The 26,943-nt window shown below is 46.6% G+C and overlaps 1 protein-coding gene across 12 annotated transcripts in view; it reads left to right on the top strand.

The window, feature by feature from the left end:
• Positions 1-26,943, top strand: part of NEK3 (NIMA related kinase 3) — a 493,231-nt gene that overhangs the window by 163,538 nt on the left and 302,750 nt on the right. For all 12 annotated transcript variants that reach the window (XM_069640019.1, XM_069640013.1, XM_069640010.1 and 9 more), the window contains one exon: positions 13,811-13,878. In XM_069640019.1, the coding sequence (XP_069496120.1) occupies positions 13,811-13,878 (68 nt within the window). The remainder of the gene's footprint in view (positions 1-13,810; positions 13,879-26,943) is intronic.

The raw sequence follows: 26,943 nt of genomic DNA, 5'->3' as shown, positions 1-26,943 counted from the left end.
GGATCTGGTGTGGGCATCAGTTCGCCTCACTGCCTCTTGGTCCTCTGCTTCTGCTTTCCTGTGCGGCCCGGCAACCTCTCCATCTCTGCTTCCCATGGCCCGTGCCAGTCGAAAAAAGGAGCTCTCCTCGCTCCTACGGCTCTCTAGTGCACAACTGACATAGAAAGATTTCAAATTGCGCAATTTCCAGTGCACGACCTCTGCAGGTGCAGTCCTCAGGGGGAAAGCTGTCAATCCCAACACTTGCTGCTGCACAACCTCTGCAATCAAGGTCTCGGGCAGAAGAGACCCTCCCAGGTTCGACATCCGTTCGACACACAAGGGTGGTCCCAGTGTCTCTGCTCTCCTCTAACCTCTACTTCTGCAGCCCTGTGGTGGTGCCAGAACTACTCCACCTCCTGTTACTGCTCCTGCTACCACGTGAAAGTGCCACAACTACTCCACCTCCTGCTACTGCTCTTCTCTAACTTTGCCACATGGAGGTGCCACAACTACTCCACTTCCTGCTACTGCTCTTCTACTTGGATTGGAGATCAGGCAAGGTGACTCGCGCTCAAACCACTGGTGATTGTAGAACTAAGTAATGATGTGAATAAATATCACTATGACGGATCCGTCCATGAAAAAACGAGATTTTATTTCTTGTGATGTACAGCCGACACGTGTTTCGACCACCTGGTCGCTCTCAAGGCTATATGCCTCATTACGACCCCGGCGCTAAACCATGGTGCTATAAGCACCATGGTCCATGCCGGGGTCCGCCATGGTGAATGGCGGAATTACCGCCCCATTCCAAGGTTGGCGGGGCGGTAATTCCCCATTCACCATGGGCCCTTCCCCATTCCCATTTTTGCCCCATAGGGCTCAATGGGAATGGGGAAGGCGCTAAGTACGGTGCCGCAAATTGCGGCACCGTACTTAGCACCAAGGTCCCTTTGCGGCACCCTACTTTAACGGCTGGTAAAACCAGCCGTTGAGGTCGGGTCCCGCAAAGGGACCTCGTAATTAGGCGCTAATAGGTTAACGGCGCCGCAGCCTTTTGCGGCGCCGTTAACCCATTAGCGCCTGGGTCGTAATGAGGCCCTATGAGTAGTTATAAACAGAACATTAGACATAACATTTTCACGAAATTTTCCAAAATGTGTTCATCAAATTATGCACATATCAAGGTAAAAGCAGAATTGTAAATTAACAAAAGATGAAAAAATAATCAAATATACAACACCCCAAGCAAGCCACATTTCAGGACAGAGACGGAGAGTAGAGCCGATTGATTGCAATTGCAAGAGAAAATACACAAATCAAAATAAAGGACATGTACAATTTAGATATTAATGGTACAAAACATCTAATATCAATTAATGTTATGAGATCCTTATTAACCCAAGGCAAAATGATTGATGGAAAGCGTGAGATGTGAGGCCACCATGCTTGCCCTCAATGATAGCCATGTGAATTCAAGGTGAAATAAGTCAAATATGCATGAACTGAGCTTGCTAACAGTGAGTCACCCGTGCCTGTGGAAAATGTGGTGGACAAAAAATATTGTGTTCTAAGTCATGGATCCAATTAAGAATTGGAATTAGGGGCATATCATGAAATGGTGAAATAGTTTGATTGGTCAGTTATTCTCAAAACTACAAAATCGTGATTACCCAACTTGGAGAGGCCAAAATCTTGTTTCCTGTAGACGTGACAAAAATATTAAGAAATAAAATGTTGTATTCTAAGAATCGGGAACTGAGAAAGTGATGTTCTAATTGGGTCGCTGACGATGGTGTGATTCGAACATACCTTGCATGATTGAGTATTCGTTGAAAGGATGAAATGATCTCGAACATTGTAATACGAAGCAGTTTAGCCATTCCAAAATTCAGTAAATGCCTCATCTGTTGTGCAACTATGATGAATGATCAGCATTAAGTATGATTAGGTATGGAACCTGGCCTAATGCCATTGAAAATATCTGAAAACCCCCTACCTGAGGTTTCGTTTCACTGGTATAGTCTTATGGTCGCTTAGAGACCACTGTGCCATAGTGTTATGCCTTAGGGTCGCTTAGAGACCACTGTGACATTGTGTTGTGCCTTATGGTTGCTTAGAGACCACTGTGACATTGTGTTGTGCCTTAGGGTCGCTTAGAGACCACTGTGACATAGTGTTATACCTTAAGGTCGCTTAGAGACCACTGTGACATTGTGTTATGCCTTAAGGTCGCTTAGAGACCACTGTGACATTGTATTGTGCCTTATGGTCGCTTAGAGACCACTGTGACATAGTGTTATGCCTTAGGGTCGCTTAGAGACCACTGTGACATTGTGTTGTGCCTTATGGTCGCTTAGAGACCACTGTGACATAGTGTTATGCCTTAGGGTCGCTTAGAGACCACTGTGACATTGTGTTGTGCCTTATGGTCGCTTAGAGACCACTGTGACATAGTGTTGTGCCTTATGGTCGCTTAGAGACCACTGTGACATTGTGTAGTGCCTCATGGTCGCTTAGAGTACACTGTGTATTAGCACTGTGTATTAGAACTGTGTATTAGCACTGTGTACTAGCATTTCTCTGATTCTCTGCGTTAGTACCCTCACTGCAGCACCATTGTGCACTTACATGGCGTACTAGCTTCTCTCTGATGATTTTGTGCGCCAGTTCCCTCTAAATTCAGATATGATAACCTGGACCTTCCTCATTATGTTCCCATTCTGCCTGGTCCCCCATGACACCCCTTGTACAGGGCCACACTTTCGCTTACACCCCAATGGCCTCAGCAGACTAGCCTGCCCCAGACATTATCCCATACCCTGCCCCACCCCCTTCCTACCCAAAATCAACCCCTTCCAGCCTACCTCCTCCATCGACTCTCATCGCACAGCAGACTCCTCCAGCCCCCAAGAAGCATCACAAACTACTCCCATCGGCCAATCCACTATCACGAACCTCACTACCAGCAAATCCTATCCCTGCTCAGGCTTATCGAGACTCACCCGACTCAGATCTTGAACACACACACCCGTATCCTTCCTCAATCTAGGCAACAAACAAAATATAACCTTAACCAAATCTGCCCCTTCCTGCACACGCCCTACACTTCCGTCAGACCAGATATCACACGGCCTGAACGCACCCTCCCCCCGCACCCACATCAAAAAATCATGCATCACCACCGAAACCATCAAAGGTGCACTCATCAATGCGAGATCTGTAGTCGCCCATGCCCTAGACATAGCCGACATTATTTCCTTCAATGATCTCGACTTCATAGCTATTACAGAGACCTGGCTCCACCCAGCGTCTGGCCCCTCTCTATCACTTGCTATACCCAATGACTATACCATCTACCGTGCAGACAGACAAACAGCTAAAGGTGGTGGAGTAGCCATTATTGCAAAAAGCTCCATCAACATAAGACACATACAAAACCAATCACTGCCATCAGCGGAACTACTCACCCTCAAACTATACACAACGCACACAAGCACTATCACCATCCACCTCATTTACAGACCGCCAGGCCCTATACTATCCTTTAATGACGACATAGCCCTTTTACTCTCTGACAATATCAAACCTAACTCTCGACTACTCATCCTAGGAGACTTTAATCTAGGTCTCAATGATGAGAAAGATGACAAAGCTCACACTGTCGCCAACACAATTTCAGAATTAGGACTCACCCACCATATCACACAACCCACACACAACAAAGGCCGCATCCTTGACTGGATAGCTGACCTCAACTGCAACACTACCATCCTTTCCAACACTCCATGCGCTTGGACTGATCACCACCTTATTACCTTCACCAACAACAAAGGCACTCAAACACCAGGGCCTTCCTCCAATGCCCCACCCACACTCACAAGAAACAACAAAAATATCACACTAGAGAAACTCCTCCCGTTACTCCAACCCATCATCGACTTCTCACCCACCATGACCAACCCTACTGAACTAGTAGAGTTATACAACACAACTATCCTTAAGGCCATAAACACCATAGCACCACTCAAGCTTCGGAAAGCCAAACCACGAGCACACCTCAATTCTTGGTTCACCCCCAAACTAAAAACACTCCGCAAATCCAAAAGACAAGCTGAATTAGCAAGGAAACAGTCACCATCCACTATTAATAAGACATCTTACGCACTGGCATCGAACATCTATAAATCAGCCATCATCCAGTCTAAAAAAAACATGTACAATGAAAGAATCAGCAACGCCAAATCTAATACCAAAGAGCTATTCAATATCCTGAGAGAACTCGAATCACCCTCCCCCACTCCAGACACTTGTAACAAAGACATCCACGAGCATCCAGGAAGCACTCCTAGGCAAAATTGCCACACTACAAGCCAAAATCCTGACAAAGAAAGAAAGCCTCACCCTCACTGATAACATCACCCCCTCTACACACACCACCCCCCAAAATGATGACAATAACCTCTTTGAGTTTTCCACCATAACCATCAAAGAGGTTGAAGAAATAATCTACTCTCTTAAACCGTCCAAATGCCAAGGCGATACCTGCCCAGCCCCAGTCATTAAAGATGCAGCCAAACAACTTGCTCCCTTCATCACTTCGCTCATCAACTCATCTTTCACCTCCAACATAGTGCCCAACAACCTCAAGGACTCCTGGGTTCTTCCTTTACTTAAGAAGCCCACCCTTGACCCTAATGTCCCCACCAACTACAGACCCATTACGACCGTACCCTTCCTACTAAAAATCCTCGACAGAGCTGCCTATCTTCAGATACAGAACCACCTTGAGAAAAATAACTTACTAGGACTCAGACAATCAGGATTCCGCCCCAAACACGGCACTGAGACCGCCCTGATTGACCTTAAGATACAGATGGACAACATTAAAGACAATGGTAAACTAGCCATCCTTCTCCTTCTTGACTTATCGGCCGCCTTCGACCTGGTCAACCACGACATCCTCTGCAAACATCTATCCTCAGCAGCCAAATTTTCAGATAACGCCAACGCATGGATCCATTCCTTCCTTAACAACAGATCCATGAGAGTCTACGCACCCACAGCCTCTGCCATCCCAGCCCCAGTCACTTGCGGTGTCCCCCAGGGCTCCTGCGTCTCCCCCACTCTATATAATGTGTTCACGAAACCCCTCTTTGACATATTGGACCGCTTGGGTGTCATCTACACCAACTACGCAGATGACACCCAAATACTGATCCCTTTAACAGGCGACTACTCCACCGACCTCACTGCTCTCAACAACATTTATTCCATTATCCAAGAATGGATGGCCAAGCATGGCCTATGCCTCAATGACGACAAGACCGAACTTCTTCTCCTAGGTTCCCAACCCAGACTTAATAAACTCGACAAACTCTATCAAGCATTCACTATAGACGGCAATAACATCATCGTCTCTAACAGCGTCAAAACCCTAGGAATCTACCTCGACTCCTCCCTCACACTGACAAGACAGATCAATTCCATATCATCAGCCACTGCTTACACCTGTAAACTCATCAATGCCAGCAGACCTTACCTCTCACCATCCAACTGCATCACCTTAGCCAGAGCGCTAGTCCTTTCCAAAGTTGACTACTGCAATGCGTTATACTTGGGAACCAGTCAGAAAAACATCAACAAACTACAAGTCATACAAAACAACGCCTTGCGAGCAGCCCTGAACACACCCAAACATGAACACATTTCGGACGCCAGACGCACCTGCCATTGGCTATCCATACCACAAAGAATTGAATATAAAACCATCTCACTCACACACAAATGCCTAGCTAACCAAGCACCCAGATACCTACCCGACAATCTCAATCACCACACCCCAGTGCGCCCTACCAGATCAGCTCAAACACATTGCTTAAATATCCCAAGATTTAAGCTCCAAAAAGCAGGTGGCTCCAGCTTCCCCGTGCTTGCCTCCAAACTTTGGAATTCACTTCCACTCGAGCTGAGATCAGAACCTTCCTTTCACAGATTTAGACACAACACCAAAATTTGGCTTCTATCCAAAGAAACGTAAACTGCCTAGCCCTACCTTACTAGCATGCACCAAGACTGTAAATTTGTAAATATGTAATCGGTTTGTACATTTCTGTTGTATTATTCTTGTTGTATTCATCGCAAGCGCCTGGATGCCCTAGGGCCAGGCGGCGCTATACAAATAATAAACTAAACTAAACTAAACTAAACTAAATAGATAAGACATCCAAATGTGGTGTGGAAAATGTGCTGCGGTTTCCCGGTACTTGATAGAATTAATGTGATATATATATGACCTGGAAAGATAAGGATAACCATAATTCACAATGGAGCGGTCAGGGAAATTTGGATGGATGAAATTATCATCATGATCCGGTCAGTTCAGGCACATTGGTCTCCCCTAATTATAAAATGGTGAATCCCCTATGGATTGCCCATATCCTTCCTTTGCAATAATATCCCGCTATAATTGCACGCACACGTAAGGTGAAATTTGAAAAGAATCGGAAAGGAGGCACAATAAATGCGAGGGAGTGAGACGCTTGCTGAATAACATCGGAGCTTACCTTAAATAGGTGAAAGAATAGTATGGGGTGAATCCCTGGAACAATGTCACATGGACAATGCCTGAAGGAATTGAATCTAATGTGAAAACACTCTAAAATCCTTCGCGCGTACCCCTGCGTGAAGGCATCCGTACGTGATGACGTCATGCGTAGGGCAACGCGTGACGTCATATATAAACAATAATACACGTCATGTCCGTTTTCATTATAATGTGACATGAATAGCTGCTATTGCCCATAATGGTTGGAAGAAGAGTGTTGGGGACTCTTAACGTAAGGCAGTATAAAGAAGTCTCAAATGGAAAGAACCAATATCCAACGCGCTAAAGCCCGCACATCATATCATGCGTAAATCAACGCATGACATCATGTAAAAACACTCAAGCACGTGATGTACATTGTCTGTATGATAAAACGGATGAAATAAAATCGGGAGTAATATCTGTAATGACCCATGATGGGTGAGAGAAAAACATTATTTAAAGAGCATTCCGTATGAAGCAATATAAAGAAGTGATATGTAATTAGTTCAAATTAATCCTCCAAAAACATAGTAATATATAGGAAAATGGGGGTGCTGGCAGGCTTGATCCGACCCCTGATCGACCTGTCCTAGATAAAAACAATTGTCATGTAAAACCTCTGGAATTGGGCATATAAGCAGCATGGTCTCTGTTGCATTTAATTGTACATTATAATACAAGGTAGTCATGGAATCCACCAACCCTCTTCGTGTAGGCTGTTATAATACATCCAACGGTCATAAAACGTGTAGTAAGAAGCATCAATTAGTGATATTGGTCTGGTGTTCATGGATCAGTTGTTCGCTAATATCAACTAAAGTGAGTATGTGTTAGCTAGTGGCAAGTCAATATGGCCTCACATCTTTGAAATGTATAGAGGTATGCTGCCACATCAGACAATCATTTCTAGTACTTAAGGTATGCACCGTGACATTTGGATACAATGAATAATTAAATTATGAAAAAACATTCATCTCATGGTCACTATTAAGGCCATTAGTTGTACATCTGAGAAAACAGATTCATTTACATTCCAATTGTCTCAGTTTGAGCCTAATGTTGCCTCCTCTCTTCTGCTTCTTTGCTTTCATAAGTCTAATAAATCGTAAATCCTCTATATTACCCCACCGATGATGTTCTTGCCAATGTATGGCTAGTGGTGATTTAGGGTCAGCACTTCTCAGACTCGCAAGGTGCTCCCTTATCCGCATTCTCAACTGTCTGATAGTGCTTCCATCATATAATTTGCCGCAAACACATATTATGGCGTATACAACCTAGCATGTTTTACAATTAATAAAACATTAATCCTGATTGTTGTGCCGGATTCATCCAAAAAAACTTGACAATTCTCATGTGCATATTTGCAAAAATTACAATTGCCTCATTTGAAAAAAACATGGACTGAGCCACTTCTTGTTAGTGCTCTGATCAGTGTTGCTCAGAAATGAGGGGCTCAATTTTTGTTTGATCGTATGTGCTTTTGTGAACGTGAATTTGGCTTTGTCCGACAAGAAACGTAGCAGATCCTTATCAAGTCTGAGAATGTGCCACTGTTTCAAAGCCAGTTGGTATAGAGTAGAGGAATCCTCTGAAAACTGTGTAATAATAGCAATGCGTTGTTGATGAGAATTTGACTTACTTTTCTCAACTAGAAGTTCTGATTGTTTCGTTGTGTCATATTTGTTAAAGACAGCTTTAATGCTGTTAGGGTGATACCCTCTGTTCAAAAACCATTGTGTGAGTACATCGCATTCTTCCACATTGTCAGTATCACAACTACAGTTCCTCCTCGCCCTGTAAAATTCTCCCCCCGGAATATTATTGATCGTAGACCATTGGTGACTGCTTTGAGCAAATAGCACAGAATTCGCTTCAGTCGGCTTTCGATAAACCCCCTTTTTTTCTTGTTTTTTTTTCTCTCTCTCTTTCTCTTGTCTTTTGTGATGTTTTATGTGTGTTGGTGTGGATTTTATAATTGCTTTGTTTTTGCTATTTGCATAGGGTGATAGTATGTTGATATATTTAGGTGAGGGTGTACTGGAATTCTAGTTATATGTTAATAGTGTTATTGAAAGGCTATTGTTATTGTATTAGCTTTTGTTGTTGTAATTCATTGAAACTTATGTGATGGAATTATATTTGGTTGGAAATCTAATAAAAAGATGTTACAAAAAAAACGAAATGTATGATCTAACACATGAGTGGGCTGCCCTTGAACCACGAAAAAACTGAACTCATGATTGTTGGCTCCAGGCCTAGACTTCTGACGCTCAATTCGGATTATGATTCCTTCCGCATTGCGAATCACGGTATCCCCACCAAAGGGAAAACAGAAATACTGGGAGTGATCTTTGATCAGTCACTAAATATGACCGCTCAGGTTAACAGTCTTGTTTCAGCATCGGCCTATTACATAAGGCTCCTTTCGCATATTCGCCCATTTCTCTCACAAAAGGGCAGCGAAACGGTAGCCCGAGCCATTATTTCATCAGAAATTGACTACTGCAGCTCCCTTCTCGTAGGGGTGGGTAAAGGAGAACTTTCCAAACTTCAGGTAGTACAAAGCAGAACTGTTAGAGCGATTATGGGGATGCAGAAGTATGCGCATGTGTCTGAGGTGCGTAGAAGTCTGCACTGGCTACCTATTGCCGCTAGGATAGACTTGAGGTTACTTACTATTACCTATAAATCTTTAGCAGGGCTTTTCCCTGCATATACAGCCTGTAGACTTAAAAACAAACCTGAAGTACGCTCTCTCCGCTCAAACAGAGCAAAACTGTTGCAAATACCAAAAGTCTCACTTTAACTGGTAAAAAATGGGGCCTTTTGGATGGCTGCTCCTGCCAAATGGAATGCCTTGCCCCTCGAGCTAAGAAGTTGCCCCTCTCTGGAGTGTTGAAACAGCTTAAAACATATAATTTTAGATAATTCTGCTGGGCTAGGCACCCTCTGTCCGATCCACTAACACCTGTCACCTTTTGCTTCATCAGCGCCCATATGCCTCTGGGTCACTTTTGTTGCGCCTTAAAAATAAGCTAAGCTAAAGTAAAGTAAAAATAATAAAGTCAAATGTTTTGAGGATAGCAAAACAACTATAAAGGGTCAGGATGTTCATGTATCCCAAAGAACAGAATAACAAAATCTTTAAATGTCAGTATGATGAGGTATATTAAGGGTCAGTCACTCAGCAAAATAAAGTTCTCCCTTTAGCTCCAACGGGTTCCTCAAAACAATAACAAAAGCTAGAGACCAAGTAGGAATACCAGGTCACACAGCCGCTCTCAATGGGGCCCAGACAAGGGCTAATAATCTTTCAAAGTTTGAAAATGTAGTTCTTTTTCAGGTATCAAAAGTAAAAAGTAAAAACATAAAAAGGAGTCTGTTGATTTTTAAGTAGTAATTTATCCGAAGAAAAACAAAGCTGTCACTAATATCTTCTTAGTGAGGGAGCGGTTGCCGCAACTCATATGTAATACAGACTAAAGCCAATGCATTTCAGAAATTATTTCCTTCTTCAGGGCAAGTCTAATCAATTGCACGTAAATAACATAATGCACCAATGTCAGCATAACAATTGCATATATTTGTAAAAATAATGATGTCAACATAACAGTCATTAGATTTTCCAAAGAAAATTAAGAGAAATAAATGGAAAGAAATAATGAGTTGATTGTCTTGTGAGTAACAAAAACAGAAAGATATGTGAGGAACTGTGGTTACCTTAATAGTGTTGAACAGACGAAAATGTTCGTTGTTAATGCCCACAGCAGCATGGGTCACAACGATGAGCCGTGGATACAGCGGCTATATTGTTAAACACAATCGTGTTTGTGAATAGAATCTGATGAAGGGAAAGGACGAGAGTGAGTAGAACAGCGTGACAAGCAAGAGTTTCCAAAACGGTAGTTTGCAAATATTGGGATTGCGTCTTGTACCTCTGAGCACACGGAGCGTGTGAGAGCTTCTGCGTGCAGTTGCCGGGCAAAATCTCGGACTGCCGTGTTAGGCGGTTGCCAGGACAACGACTCATTTATGTTACATGTGACCATCTCGCGCCATTAGGTGGCCGGTGGTCACGAAACGAAGTGCATAGCAGGTGCAAGCCTGCATGGTTAAAAAAAGTGAATAATTTACGGGCATACCTGCATGATGTCCTGTGTAAAAAAAAAAAAATGTATTTAGCCCAAAAAAGAAAATCAATGGAAATAGAACATAGAAATAGAAAAAATACTCGAGTGTTAACGGGACCACAATAGGGTCCGACATGAACAGAAAGAAAACAACTTGACATATTGAGATACATAAAAAGCAACATACAATTAATAAAGCATAAAACATGAAAATTAACCTGGAACTCATTTGTGGCACTCCTTTTTTGGGATACTACACATCTCTGACTAGTGGATTAATTTGCATTTGAAATGATGATAATACATGAAATCGGCAATGAATGAAAGTACGTCACAACCTCGTTGCGGGTGGTATTAGCCCTTGTCTGGGCCCCATTGAGAGTGGCTGTGTGACCTGGTATTCCTACTTGGTCTCTAGCTTTTGTTGTAATTTTAAGTCAGGGCGTCTCCAAACTTGTCCCAGCCTGCTCCTTCTGAACTACAGTTTGCATACATTTACCTTCACATTGACTTTAAGATTTGAAAGACTTCTAATCCGTGGTGCCCACTCTCTTCCCTGTTTGTTCCTCAAAACAATAGTCAGTCTCTCCAAAGTCCCAACAAACAATGCTTAGTAATCCAAAACAAATGAAGTGTGCAAACCGAAGTTCATCAACATTCTGTAAAGTCTCTTATAAAATGTAAAAGGCAAAGCTAAAGTTGTATTCCTAACGAAGGGTGTCCTTGATGCTCTCAGGGTCGAGCCCATGGGCATCTTCTAGTTATGCTCTAGGGGTCGAACCCATGGGCATCTTCTAGTTATCCACACTCTACCTCAGGCTGTAACCCTTCTCCTGACTCATACCCATGGCTCTCTTGCAGCCAGATGTTTTCGTGTGTCACAGATGTTCCCAGGTGAATTAAAAACCTTCGTCCCTATGGGACACTTAGAAAAACTGCAGAACACAATCCCTTACTAACCAATAGGATAACAAGTGGAACAGGAATTGGCGCTGCCAGACACTCGGTAGCTGCAAGGAAAAAACAATATCAATACACAACTATTGCAAAAGGAATCCCACTTACCTATCCGGATCCCTTCCACTTTATGACATGCCTGTGATGTTGATAGGTGATGTGGTAGTAGCAAGTAGGAAAAGGAGGGAACTGGACCCGGAAGGCACGAGGGCGCAGCTAAGGACTGGGGAGGCCAAAAAGTCCAGAAACACCAAATCCAAAGAGCTGTTCCACAAGGCAGTCCACAGTTCACAGGCAGAGACCAAAGTCCCAAGGAACGCCAAATCCAAAGGGAGAATCCAAGAGGCAGACCAAAGTCCACGAGCTGAAATCCAAGAACCAGGAGATCCGGAAGCAAACAAATCCAAACACCACTTATCAGAACAGTGGAGAAGCACTGGAGAATGCGCCAGAGCTGTTTAAATAGCCCAATTTGAGCCTCTTCCAGGAAGCGACGCCTTGAGTCACATGTAAACCTCACCATCACGTGATAATGGTGCACCTTCACCGACGCATCATCCATGACCGTTGTGTAGTGTTGGTCAGGTGCCACGGAAGCCGCTAACAACAACGCAACATCCAGGAGCAGCGGGAAGCTCTGGAGAACATGAGAGTGCAACGCCGCAGAGGAGTGGTAGGTAAGTGCATGACAGTGTGGTCCTCCTGCCTCTTAGGCAGTTTTGGTTTGGTAGGTCACTCTTCTGAAGGGTCTGTAAAGACCATCAGCCGGCTGGGTGTCAGGTTGGCGCCTCAGCAAAGGTGTATTTTGCTTTGTTTGAGAAGTGTGTCCCTACCTTCTCTTCTCCTCTCTTCCCTTGCTCCCGTCTGGGTTTGGCCTGGACTTTTGCACTGACTTCTCTTTTCTTGGGCTATCCTGTCTATCCCCCAGCATAGTTGTGCTGTCTCGTTCCTCCACTCTCCTGTTCACTCTCTAGGTTCAACTTAGTCCTTCTGGACCTCTTTGTCGTCTTTCTCTCAGAAAATGATCTTTCCTTCCCTGTATTTATTTGGGAGGTTTTGAGCCTTCCTCCCTTACTAAGCTTTTTATTTGTTGAAAATAGTATTTTATTGAAGCAATAGGTTTGCGCTTACATCCTCTCAGTGACAACATTTAGAAAGCATATCAAAACGACCATCATGATATGGGTGAAACAAAAGTTTAAGATAGTCAGTGGTTACAATGAGGACTCGCTGCATTTCGACTCGATCGTCAACCCATACACTCACTAGGCTTTTAACCCTTCTGTGCCTCCTTTAATGGTATCTTTCTTCCAACTCTCAATGCACTTCCAATTTCCTGTTTTCCTTTTTCCGCTCCTCTAAACAACCCTCTTCTCTTTCATTATCTTGTCTCTCCTTCTCTCAGTTGGTATCTTCTATGGCCTCTCCATTACTCTCTCCTTTGCGCCTCTCTCTTCTAGTGTTAACCCTTCCCTTTAACCTCTGAACTGATGGAGCTGCTGTCTTGCTGCCTGTGCTGCTTGAAAGTGGTGCATCACATAGCAAGGTCTTGGGTAGGGATATCTTGTAGTTCCTTTATTGTTGAAACTACTTTTGAACTATTTTTAAGTTTGCTTGTGCATTTGCAGGTTCGCAGGCTATGAATTCGCTGACTTGACTCATGAGTCTGCAGGGCCAAAAAGTGTGAATAAATATCCTCTGTAAACAGGCATCACAGGTACTGGGACTGGGAACTCGCCACATCCTTTTGGATCATAAGGATTTCACTTCAGGGGTCGCATACCTCCCATGTTTACAAATCCTGCCTCCCAGTTCTCTTCTTCCACATATTTACTATGGAACAAAGCAGTGGGCATCCACTCAGCTAAATGTTGGTACTTTTTTCAGTTTTATTTAATTTCTCAGACACCCACAACTGTCCATCAGTGTAGCACCAGCTGTTGAAAGGTGTATGGCAAGACCACTTTAAATATAAAATGCTAGAGTTTTGGGGTGGGTTTGGAGCGCGAGAGTGCAAGGCTGTGAATGCAGTAAGACACCGAACAAGTGACCATTTTTCTAACTGCTTCATGACATGGAGATAACATTTGTAGATTTATAAATCTGAATTCAGATATATGTGTTTATTTTTTCTATTTTGCAATTTCAGAATATATTCCTTACTCAGCATGGACATGTTAAATTGGGTGACTTTGGATCTGCACGCCTTCTGATCAGGTGCGTACAGTATAAGTCACAGATAAAGTAGCTGAATGCTGTGCAGATTGTATTATGGAGTGTACAATCTCAGGAGGATCTAGCTATCAAGACAAGGGGTGCTCATGATAGGAATTCAGCGTGCGGATAGCGGGTGTAAGTGGGCTGCCACCAGGATCAGTCATGGTCCAATCCACCCACTGACCATCACTTTGCAAGGGACTTGCAAGAAAAGGTATGGCATTTTGTGCTTGTGAAAAATACTTTGTGAGCTTTCAAATGTACCAGGGCAAAACATGAAGGATGACCATTTTAAATAACTAGATGCAGAAATAGTGTAAAAACCCCACATGGATATTGGCAGGAAAACAGAGCCTGTTCTCCATGACAACGGCTGAAAAGGAAAGCGTTTCAGTCCTTTTGAAATGGTGGCTACGGAGAAGTCAGGATGATAACTGGGCACTCGACACTAGCAATTGCCCAGTAATAATGTACTCGTGGCGAGTAAGAAAGGTTTTGCTGTCCTGATGTATAGAATTGAGTTGGCACTGGCAGGTGCCTTTTTATGGCTGGCTTGTAGCTTACAACTTGAAATGTTTACCCTTAGTGGAGAAAGTCCGCACGTTGGATGAAAGAATAAACCCTGTCCTAACCAAGGACACGAAAGGCCTGATTGAGTGAGTTTATTGTTTTCTTCCTTTGAGAAATTCTCCCGCATGCTACTTGCTGTATGTCTTTATCTGATCGTTACGTGGAACTGTTTTTAAAAAAATGTATTTGTTTATATCGCGCCGTAAGGGCGCAAGCCAGGTCATCAGGGGTCATTATCTGAAAAGATGAGTTTTAAGTTTTTTACGTGTGTGTATTTCTGTTCCAGCCTGATCTGTAATGGCAGATTATTCCATTTGGTGGCAGCTTTAATGTGGAAAGCTTTGCCCAGGCCGCTTGTTTTCTTAAACCTTGCTATCTCAATTTGGCTTTTAGAATCTGATCTAAGCACGCGGCCCGGTTTATAGGCGACCAGTTTCTTATTAAGGTAGGCTGAGGCTTTCCTGTGTAGACACCTATGTGTCAGAGTCAAGGCCTTGAATTGAATTTTGTCCTCCACAGTGCCTTGGCTGGATGTTGCCACAGGAATTTGTTTTAAACTCCCATATAAATTATAATGCTCAGAACATTAATCTCATACACACAACTTACAAGATCAACAATGAGCTCCAAAGAAGCAACTAACATCAGCCTGGTGAAATCTGCTTTGATTCTCCGCTTCAATGTTGCACTGTATTAGCACTAGGGCAGTTTGCCCTAGTGAAAATAAACATTTAGGCTATAGTCAAAAATATTTGCACCGTGACAAGTGTCAGTTTTCATGATCTAAACACTCGGGTAAAAATGTCCATAGTGCAATGACATGCTCTTTCACAGAAATTGTATTAGCACTCTGGCAACATTTGCCCTAGTGCCAACATGTATTGAAAGTGTGTTTGCTATGGTATATTAGAGGGATTTATACCAGGCACTTCTGCCATTTGCATGGACTCGATTACGCTCAAATGATCCTCTGGACACCTCATTACGAGTCCGGCGGTAACCAAACCGGAAAAACCGGCAGGTTACCGCCGGACTCGTATTACCATTCCACCTCTGTGATTCCCGGAATCACCGGGGCATTACAACCCCGGTGACCCGATAATTCCGGAGGCGGAATTCGGTAAATCCCCATTCCCATGGAGTCCCATAGGACTCCATGGGAATGGGCAAGTGGAAACACCGGCACCATGCTGTAATGGTGCCAGTGTTTCCACGTCCGCCTGCAGGTGGGTGATGTTTGGCGGGAGAGACACCTCCCGCCTGCAGGACTCGGAATCAGCCGGTCCGGAAAGAACGGTGGTGGCGGTTTTACCACCACCATTCTTTCCGGACCGGCTGACTCGTAATGAGGCGAAGAGAGTTTTACAGTTATTTATTCAGTTCTAACTCCAACAGCCCCAAGCCTTTCCTTCAACCACAACGGTCCTTCTCTTCAAAACACAACATTCTCTCGGGAACCAAACATGGTGCATCAGCCCAGTTCTTTTATGGAACAAACACAGTCCATAGAATAACATTGCATTAATATTGCAAGAAGCTTACATACATTATCTCATTTCTCCAGCATGGGGTCTGGCATGGATTCACATGCTCATGAATATTCTCCGTCGTCAGGCTGGGAATCCTCGGTAAAGACAAAATCAGTATCAGTTTCGTTTCTGTCTTTCTTAGTAGTAACCAATCACTGGTCTCTGGGTCATACTGCCCCCAGCCAATGACTGCCCTCTCCCTAAACCCCTCCCCTGGCAGCCATCCTCAGATTTTTACCGCACGTTCAAGTGTTGGGAGTTGAGAGTTTTATCTCATTTTTCGGTCAATCGAGCTTCAAGCTCCACCGTTTCTATTTCCAATTAATGGGGACCCATTTCAGAATTTTCTACGCCCCTCAAGGGCGAAGTTTTCGTCGAGTTACGCTTCTTGGAGGATTCCAGAACTTTCTGAGCCCTACCTCGTGCACATGGCCCAGGAAAAGGGAAGCTCGACACCCGGATCCAAGCTGTTTAGGAACTGCCCGGGATGCGGATTACAGAATGTGTTCAAGGAGGACGAGCATTCGAGATGCCTCTACTGCCTTCACGAAGACAAAACACACGTGGAGAAGGACTGTGCATTTTGCATGAGCATGACGGATCGGACTATGAGGGATCGTCGGACCCGTCTCGCCAACTGGCTGAAAGGAAAGAGCCCAGCAGGTGAGAAGAAGTCTGAGCAGTCTTCGCAGTCCTGTGAGGGTGCTCCGGCGACAGGGGCCCATCAAAAGGCAAAGCACCGCGAGTCCGCAGGCACCGGGAGCCCGGAACAGTCGGGCTCCTCGGCTGCCAGGCAGGGCGCACCTTCACCGGCGCCATCAACCACGAGCTAACGCTCTGGCTCGGGGAAGAGAAAATCCGAGAACCCGGCTAAGCTTCTGGAGAGGCCCTGGTCGATCGCGAAGGAACCAGCCGAGGGAGAGCGAGGCGGTGACCCCTCCTAAGGTGAAGGCCTCAAGCGCGCACAAGTTGGTGCAGGCCTTGATTCACCTGGCTAAGGCCTCTATCGATATGATATGATATGGCATTTGTAACGCGCCTATACACAAGTGTTTCAAGGCGCGACGAGGCAGGGAGGGGGGACAAGGGGATAACAGACAACGATCCTACTAGGCGAGGTGTCATTCAGATCGCGCAAGTGCAAGGGTAGGGGGACTGGGAAAAGTGCAAGGGGAAGGGGGAGAGGGTAAGTGCAGTACATGGTTAGTAGAATACAAGATAATTAATAGGGCCAGCTGGTGGCAAGTGCAAGGAGAGTGCAGTAAGTGGTTAGTAGAAAACAAGATAAATAATAGGGCCAGCTGGTGGCAAGTGCAAGGTAAGTGCCGGGAGAAGGGGCTGTAGGATACAGAGACAGTCCCATAGTGCAGGTAGTCAGTGCAGGGAAGAGTGGCTGGGCCAAGGACCGAGGTCGGTGAGTGGCCAGTTGCAGATTCAGTGTAGGTTCAGTGATTTTATCAGGGGAGAGAGGGAGAGAAGGCGGAGGCAAAGAAGAAGGTTTTGAGGTGATTCCGGAACCAGAGATAGTTCTCCTTAAGTTTTAGGGAGGCAGGAAGGCTGTTCCAGAGGGAGGCCCCTGCTGCGGAGAGAGATCTACCCCCAGCTCGTTGCTTGGAGAAGCGGCTGACCCTGAGGTAGCTGAAGGTGGAACAGCGAAGAGCTCGAGGAGGAAGATATTTAGGAAGGGAGAGTTGAAGGTATTTTGGCCCAAGGCCCCAGAAGGCCTTGTGGACAATGCAGAGGGTTTTGAACTTAATCCTCGCAGCCACTGGGAGCCAGTGTAGTGATTTCAGTCCTGGAGAGATACGGTCCCTGGGCTTGAGGCCAAGGACAAGTCTCGCAGTCCTGTTCTGGATGAGTTGCAAAGGCCGGAGAGTAGAGGCAGGAAGATTTAGATAGAGACTGTTACAGTAGTCCAGCTTCGAGAGAACCAGGGCTCTGGAGACAGTGAGCTTCTGGGGGAAGGAGAGGAAAGGAAGGATACCTCTGAGGAGGTGTAGCTGGTAGTGTGACTTCTTAGAGGCGTCAGATATGTGAGGAGAGAAGGAGAGTGTGGAGTCAAAGAAGACCCCAAGGTTTTTTGCCTTGCAGGTAGGAGCAGGAAGAGGGCCAAGGGAGGCCGGCCAGAGAGCTGCAGGGAAGGAGGGAGTGGGTGTGCCGATAAGTAGAATCTCAGTCTTACTGGCATTAAGGCAGAGGTTGTTGGCGGTACACCATTCCTGGATAGCAGAAAGACAGTCGGAGATGAGGGAAGGGGAGGAGGAGGCCGAGGGTAGCCTGAAAATGAACTGGGTATCATCCGCATAGCACTGAAAGTTGGGACAGAGAGCGGCGATGCGGTGAGCAAGAAGTGCCAGGTACTGGTTGAACAGCCAGGGGGAGAGGTTAGATCCCTGGGGGACACCACAGGTAGAGAAAAAGATGTCAGAGAGGAAGGAACCGAGTTGGACCTGGGAGGGTCGATTGGAGAGGAAGGTGGTCAGCCACGCCAGAGCCTGACCAGTGATACCCAGGTTATCACGGAGACGTTTGAGCAGGATGGTGTGGTTGACAGTGTCAAAGGCAGAAGAGAGGTCGAGCAAAATGAGAACACAAGGGGTGTTAGAGTCAAGGTTTGAGAGCAGGTCCTCACGGATGTTCAGGAGAGCAGTTTCCGTGCTTCTGGCAGCTCTGAAGCCAGACTGATGGTCATGAAGACTACCAACAGATTCAGCATGGAGATTAAGCTGGGAGATGGGCAGTTTCTCCAGGAGCTTGCCCAGGAAGGGAGTGATAGAGATTGGGCGATAGTTAGCTGGCAGGAGGGGTCGGAAGAGGGTTTCTTAAGGAGGGGGTGCAAAAGGGAGTGCGTGAGGGGGGATGGGAAGACTCCAGAGGCGAAGGAGTGATTGCATAAATCAGCCAGGGCAGGCACCAGGGAGTCAATGTGGTCCTTGATAGTTTTGGAGGAACAGGGGTGGGCCTGTTGTGACGAGACTTTCATAGATCGGACTTGTCTCGAAACCTCGTCAGCAGAAAAAAGGGGAAAGGCAGAGAAGGAGGGAGGAGGGGGTGGCTGCAGAAGGGCCAGAGGGAGAGCAGGGAATAGAGGAGGGGAGGTGATAGGAGGAGAGTGAGGACAGGATGTCCTGAGTTTTTTAAATGAAGTGAGAGGCCAGTGCCGTGCAGAGGGCCTGGGAGGGGCAGGAGAGGTGGAGACTGCAGCAGGGTTGGCCAGCTCCTTGCAGATTTTAAAGAGTTCAGCCGAATTGTTAGATGCCGCAGAGATGCAGGCTTGGATAAGGGCTCTCTTCTTAGTGAGAACGGAGAGCCGGTATTGCCTTTGGAGCAGGCGGCAGGCCAGTTTGTCAGAGGATGAACATGAAGCACGCCATTTCCTTTCTGCCACCCTGCACTTGCGTTTAAGGGTGACGAGATCTGAGTCGCACCAGGAGTTACATTTGGCTTTGGGCTTCAAGCGGATTCCCATGACAGGGGCAAGGATATCAAGGGTATCAGATATAGCAGAGTGGAGAGTGGAGAGGGCTGTGTCAGGGTGGGAGTCAGCCGAAGGGGGTGGGGGGGCGAGAAGGTGGAGGCGAAAGCCTCAACTGACACACACTTCATGGGTCGGATGACCGCGAAGGTGGGTGGCAGTGATGAGGGTGGCTTTGCCTGTGGGGTAGGGAAGGTGAGGTGGGAGGATAGGAGAAAGTGATCACTCCAGGAGAGAGGAGTGGAGAGAGGGACCGAGAGGGGAAGGTTAGAAGAGATCAGAGCATCAAGAGTGTGCCCTGCAGAATGGGTCGGCCCAGACGGGAGAATAGAGAGTGAGAGAGAGTCGCAGAGGTCACAAAAGAGTCCAGAGGGAGGATAGGAGGCATCAAGGTGGATATTGAAGTCTCCAAGAAAGAGGAGTTGAGTGGTTGAGGATAGGAGTGAGGGGGAGAGGTCAGCCCACTCAGAGAGGAAGGATGAAATTTGACCAGGTGGCCGATAGCTAGTAGCCACGGTAAAGGAATGGCTAGGAGAGAGAGAGAGAGAGAGTCGGCAGACAGGCATTCAAAGGAGGAGTAGGTCTGCGTAGGGGTGACAGTGGCAGGAATCCACTCAGGGAAGATAAGGGCCACACCCCCCCCAGCACGGTTGGGCCTGGGCAAGGAGAGGATCTTGTAACCGTCAGGTAGGAGTGTGTCAAAGCTGGTGACAGAGCTGGCTGTGAACCATGTCTCAGTGAGACAGAGAATGTCAAGGTCCAGTTCCTCAAGAAGGCGACAGATATCGGAGGAATGTTTGACGGCAGAGCAAGAGTTGAGAGTGGCAATGAGGATAAGGTTGCCATCCTTAAAGGACTTCCAGGGAGGGGTACAGTTCAGAGGTACGCCCTGTGGAGGTGAAGAGGAAGGAGCAAGAGAGAGGGCAGGGTGAGAGGGTGGAGGCAAGGTAGCCGAGGACAGAGAAGAGGGGACAGCAGTAGAGGAAAGGAAGTTGATGAGGCGCGGGAAGCGTCGATCAAAGAGGTGGAGGTTGGCCTGAGGGCCTTGGACCAAGACGGTCCCATTAGCGTAGACATTAATGATGGCCTTAGAGGAGCGGAAGGGGGCCAAGAGGACATCCCAAATAGTGCCACCATTAATGGGAGAAGAGGAGAAGGGAGAGAGCACGGAGACCATATGAAGGGTCCATAGGTCAGGGAAAGGCACGAAAAAGAGGATGTCAGTAAGAGTTTCCTTGGAGGAGGCACTGGTATAGGTGTCAGCGATAGGGAGGCCTAGGTTGGAGACCAGGATATCTTTTTTAAACTTTTTCCTACCAGATTTAGTGAGGAGAGCAGGATAGTCAATGGAGAAGCAGTTAGACAAGATAGGAGAGATAGAGAGCACCATGGAATAAGGAGGGAGTGGGGGGGGCAGATGAGAGCAAGCGGACAGGAGTGATAGCGGTAAGCCCTAGTTTACCACAATTACAGAGCAACAGTAGCACAGTAAATACGAATTAGGTACCCAGAATAGAGGCCACCTAAGTTTGAGAGTCCTGCGAGGGGAGAAAAAAGCCCTAGTTTACCAAAGGTAGTCGCAGCGGCCCTGGCGAAGCCTGTGGAGGCTACCCCACTGGAGGCGACCTCGGTGCCTAGAGTTTCCCTGCCACCGCGGAGGGAATCCTCTTTTCAGCCCATCGAGAAGACCCCCATGAAGACCCCGGTGGAAAAAGAGGGGGGGGGTGGTGGCCGTTACGGACACGGATACAGCAGGAGCTGGTTGAAGTCGTGAAGGGCCTCAACAAGAGGTTTGAGGAGGTCCGGTCCCACGGTAGGAATCCCAACGAGGAGGAGGAAGAGAGCGACAGTGGCGCCGACGAGGGTCCCATGGAGGAGGAGCAGCAATTGAACCCGTCTCAACCCGAGCCACAGGACAACTCAGTGGCCATTTTGATGGCAATCCAAACCTTATGCACGGAGATAAGGAGGAGATTGCCTCTACCCACAACGGATGACACAGCAGAACCGGGCCCGTCGGGAAGCCCTCCAAACAAGAGGAGGAGAGTTCATCCACCCCTGCCTGTCATGATCTCTGCTTCCAAAAGGTCAGGGTTTTCCCAACTCCCTTTGAAGCAGATCCATAACCCAGGTTCCGAGTGCCAACCAGTCCCAATTGGGACCTTTTGGACCCAGTCCTGGCGCCAGTGGCACCAGACTCATAAATATGCCCAGTCCCAGCGCTGGAAGCGCCGGGCTCATAATGCTTGGGTGGACTTACCTTCACCAGACCATGCTGCTTACTTGCCTGCCAGTTGAGCCTCTGATCCTCTTCTGTTTGGAACTACTTTTCCTGTTGGGTGGGGCTGGAGCCACTCCCTAGATTCAGAACACTGGAACTCTTCTGGAAGGCAGGAACTCTTTTCTTACCAGGAACTCTTTTCTTACTTAGGCGTGGCTGTGGAAGGAGACACCTAAGCACTACAGGAGGCTATTTAAACCACACCCGGTGGATGAATCTTGCTTTGCGTTATTCTGCAACCTCTGCAGCAGAACGCTCATCGTGTCTTCTGCATCCGGTCCTGGGCCTAAGGAAAAAGGCTTACCATCCTGAATCCAGTCTTCAGCAACACCTATAAAGACAAGAAAGAACAGGTTAGCATTCCGGCATCTGAAAGGCAAAGGCTTATCATCCTGAATCCAGTCTTCAGCAACACCTATAAAGACAAGAAAGAACAGGTTAGCATTCCGGCATCTGAAAGGCAAAGGCTTACCTACTCTTCGTATGCTCCGGAGGCCTTCGGCGCTGCATCCCGCATCTGAAAGACAAAACAAGGTGCGTTTAAAGACATTGGGGAACTTTAATACTCACGTGCCATTACTCCTTTCCACATCTAATCCAGTGGGTATTCCGGCACCCTGCAGCCGCTCCGAACTCGTACCTGCAAAATAAAAAGACAGTTAGAGCGCATAGTGAAGCAGGCAACAAGCGCTTACTTACGTGCTTCCAGGCGCTTCTATTCATCACACGGGCTCCATCTTCAACTCACTTCAGCCCGTCATCCGCCATCGCCGAAACCCTGCAAAACAAGAGACATCATTACTAAAGACTTTAAAGACATTTGAATGACTCGAAACTTACCGTTCGTGCAGTAAACGACGGACAGCAGTCCTCTGAAGTCAAGAGGCCTGCGCTACCTATCCAGTGAAGAAACTGGTTACAGCACCCTGCCCCGAGGCAGATGGAGAGCTCGGCATTCACTTACCTAAGGTGAGAGCGTTAACCTTTGGGGGTCTACAGGAGAGGAGAAGAGGAAAGAGATAGGGACACCCCAATAACCCCAGTTCATTAACCCCATATTTTCTATCTGCAGACATCTTACTCTACACGTCAGGCATACAGTGCACAGAGGTCCAGCCCAAAGAGCCAACCGGGTGCTACACATCACCTTTGAAGATACGGTAGTCGCCCAGTCAAGACCGGCGCCTCTGCGAGAATCAGGTGAGCGTTACAGAACGCAAAGCCTACCGCAAAACTCTCGCCCAGGCGCTATGGAAACCTCGGATACTGACCCCCTAGCCCGGTTACTTGGGGAACTAAGGGCAGAAGTGCATACAGCTCGTCAGGAAACGAATGCTCTAAGAAGGGAACTAATTATTTCCAAGGAGAGAACAGACAATCTTGCTAGACAAGTGCTACAGTCACAAGCCGGACAGACCCCGTTACCCGCATCAGGGGCAAATCTTCCTTCAACATCCTCTATGAATCCAGTGCAGATCAACCTACCTGGGAATGTACCTCTGGCTCCGCCCGAACGATTTTCTGGTGACCCAAAGAGGTTTGCAGTATTTATCAATCAGTGCCGGTTGCACTTCTTATGCCGGCCAGCAGCCTTTCCAACTGATCAAGCAAAAGTAGCTTTTGTACTTTCGTACCTTAGTGGCAATGCGGCAGACTGGTCGATCCCTCTAGTTAATCAAGATGATCCGGTTCTCTATGATTTTCAAGCCTTTCAGCTTAGTATGGAAAAACTGTTCGCAAGACATTCACAGGGGCAGGCCTTGGACAATGAGCTTCTTTCGTTGCGACAGGGTAATCAAGACCTTTTGGCTTATATTGCATCTTTCAATAGACTAATAGTGGAAACTCAATGGACTGAGGACAAAAGGATTACGCTGTTTTATAGAGGTCTACGTGGAGAGCTCAAAGACGTTTTAGCCCAAGTAGTGAATCCCCCACAAGACTGTTCGGATTATATAGACTTGGTCGTTCAAATAGATCACAGGCTGCAGAACAGGAAGGCCGATCGTTCCAAGTTTGATGCTCGAGTATTTTCCAAACCGCCAACTCCTTCCAAAGGAGTAGACTCCGGGGAACCCATGCAAATAGGGGGTCTGAAAGGTCCTCTAACACAAAGGGAGCGGGAAAGGAGGAAACAGTTGCAATTATGCCTATATTGCGGAAACTCAGGGCACTTTCTTCGAGACTGTCCGGTGAAACCTGCCAAGAAGGCAGTAGGAGCTGCAGTTACCAAAGTTACAAACTCTGAGCAGGGAAACGACCTCGCCCGACAAGAATAGAGGTCCTCTTGCCGAGCGTGAAAACCAGTTCCGTGACCTCGCATTTCGTGATACCTATGGTCCTCATTAGCCCTGATAATCCGGATCGATTACATGCAATTGAAGCTTACGTCGACAGCGGTGCCATCGGTAATTATGTGGATCATGAAATGGTTTTGAGGATGAATCTAACTCTTTGTCCCAAGGCTGTAAAGGACGTCATTACTACGGTGGATGGTACGGAGATAGCCTCCGGGCCAGTAACGCATACCACTCAAGAGGTGACGCTAGTAAGTCAAGATGGACACCATGAGAAGATCGTGTTCGATGTGATCAAGGCCCCTCAGTTTCAGATTATTCTAGGAATACCTTGGTTAGAGAAACACAATCCTCTGATCGATTGGCGAGCAAGAACGGTCCAGTTTCCAGAATGTGTCTCTACTTGTCACCCTCCACCTGGTGTTGCACTGGCCGCAATTTCTTCAGAGACTCCCCAGTTACCTCCCGAATACCTAGAATACCAAGATGTTTTCCGGAAGGATCAGGCTAACTCTCTACCTCCTCATAGGTCTTATGACTGCCAGATAGACCTGATACCTGGATCTACTCCTCCTTGTAGTAGAATTTATGCCCTCACCGAGCCTGAGAACCTTCACCTTCGACAATACCTGGATCAATACCTGGCAAATGGGTTTATTCGTCCTTCCAAGTCCCCTGCTTCTTCAGCTTTGTTCTTCGTTCCAAAAAAGGAAGGAGACCTTAGAACTTGTATCGATTATCGCTCCCTGAACCAGATCACCATTAAGAATAGATATCCGTTACCTTTGATCCCTGAACTCCTGGACCAAGTCAGAAAAGCATGCATATATACAAAGCTGGATCTTAGAGGAGCTTACCACTTGGTACGAGTAAAAGAGGGCGATGAATGGAAGACGGCCTTCCGCACCAAGTATGGGCTATTTGAATATCAGGTCATGCCCTTCGGACTTTGCAATGCCCCGGCCGCCTTTCAATATTTTATGAACGATGTCCTCAGAGAGCTCATAGATGTATGTGTTGTTGTTTACATTGACGACATCCTCGTTTATTCTTCATCGGAATCTGAACATCGGAAACACGTGAAAATGGTCCTCGAAAGATTGCGTCAACACAAACTTTTCGCTAAGTTGGAAAAATGTGTTTTCAACGTGACTGAAGTTGAATTCTTGGGATTCATATTATCACCTGGCGGAGTGCGTATGGATTCAAAGAAGGTCGATGCAGTTCTCAAATGGCCATCACCATCCTCCGTAAAAGGTGTGCAAAGCATGTTAGGCTTCGCTAACTTTTACCGCAGGTTTATCCCCGAATTCTCTCGAATAGTCCAGCCCATCACTGCCTTGTTAAAGAAAAACAAACGTTTTGAATGGTCTACCGAGGCGGAACAAGCTTTCCAGGATTTGAAGACTAAATTTATCTCTGCACCAATCTTAAAACACCCTCGCCCCGAACTCCCCTACATTGTGGAAACTGATGCTTCAAGCCTTGCCATGGGGGCAGTTCTATCACAAAAGGACCCGGTAACCAATCAGTTGCATCCCGTGGCATTTTGGTCCCGCAAATTCTCGCCTCCTGAAATCAATTACACGATTACTGACAAGGAACTTCTGGCTATCAAGTCTGCCTTTAAGGCTTGGCGGCATTATCTGCTGGGGGCCCGACACACCGTTACTGTGATTACGGATCACCGAAACCTGCAATATTTGAAGACCGCAAAAGCCCAATCCTCTAGACAACTCCGTTGGGCATTATTCTTTGCCGAGTTTGACTTCATAATTACCTATCGACCTGGTACAAAGAACGGTAAAGCCGATGCCCTTTCTCGGATGGGAGTGGAAGAACACTTGGTCAACCCTAAACCTGTACCAATCATTCCCGAACAAAGAATTCTGGGTGTAATCGCCACAGAATCCATAGAGGAAGTTAAGGATAAAGCCAGGCAACTTGTAACTCCAGCAGACATACAGAATTGGCATCTGCAGGGAAAGGACTTTGCAGTAAAGGACAACTTATTGTATTTCCAAGAACGATTATACCTACCCAGCACAGATTTACAGAAAAAAGTAATCTCTTGTTATCACGACTCTTTAATGGAAGGTCATCCCGGTATAGCCAAGACCTCAGAAAAGATCAAGCGCTACTTCTGGTGGCCGTCTTGGAAAAAAGATATCAGAGACTTTATAATGTCCTGTGGAGTATGCGCCCAAAACAAGAGTCCAAAGGAAAGACCAGCAGGCCTCTTACGCCCTATTGACATCCCACCTCGCCCTTGGCATACGCTTTCTATGGACTTCATCACCGATCTACCTCCATGCTCTGGATACAATACGATTCTAGTAATCGTGGACTTATTCTCCAAGATGGCGCATTTCATTCCGCTCAAAGGCTTGCCAACAGCAGCAACTCTGGCCCGAGAATTTCTCGAAAACATTGTCCGACTGCACGGTTTTCCTTCGGTTCTAATTTCGGATCGAGGTAGTCAATTTATTTCTCATTTTTGGCGAAGTTGCTGTCGGTCGGCTCAAATTGATGTGAGACTATCGACCAGTCACCACCCTCAGACCGACGGACAAACCGAGAGGACCAATCAAACTCTGGAACAGTATTTACGCTGCATGCTGCAACAAACTGAAAAAACTTGGAAAGATATCCTTTGGATAGCCGAGTATGCCTACAATAACTCTGTCCATTCGGGAACTGGGAAAACCCCCTTTTTTCTTTTGTACGGCAGTCACCCTCGAACCTCGGAGTTGGATCCCCTCCAAGATCTTGAAACACCAGCAGTAGACTACCTGCATTCTACAATCACCCAAGCCTTTAAGGAAGCTGTTTCTCACCTTCAAAGGGTTAAAGAACAATACAAGAAAGGAGCAGATCAACATCGGAAGGAAGCCCCTCACTATCAAGTAGGGG

This window comes from Ambystoma mexicanum, chromosome 7q, assembly GCF_040938575.1.
Source record: "Ambystoma mexicanum isolate Mex_15411 chromosome 7q, UKY_AmexF1_1, whole genome shotgun sequence".
In the NCBI taxonomy this organism is placed as follows: domain Eukaryota; kingdom Metazoa; phylum Chordata; class Amphibia; order Caudata; family Ambystomatidae; genus Ambystoma; species Ambystoma mexicanum.
The sequence above is the reverse complement of the archived record's forward strand: the minus strand, read 5'-3'. Positions and strand labels throughout refer to the sequence as shown.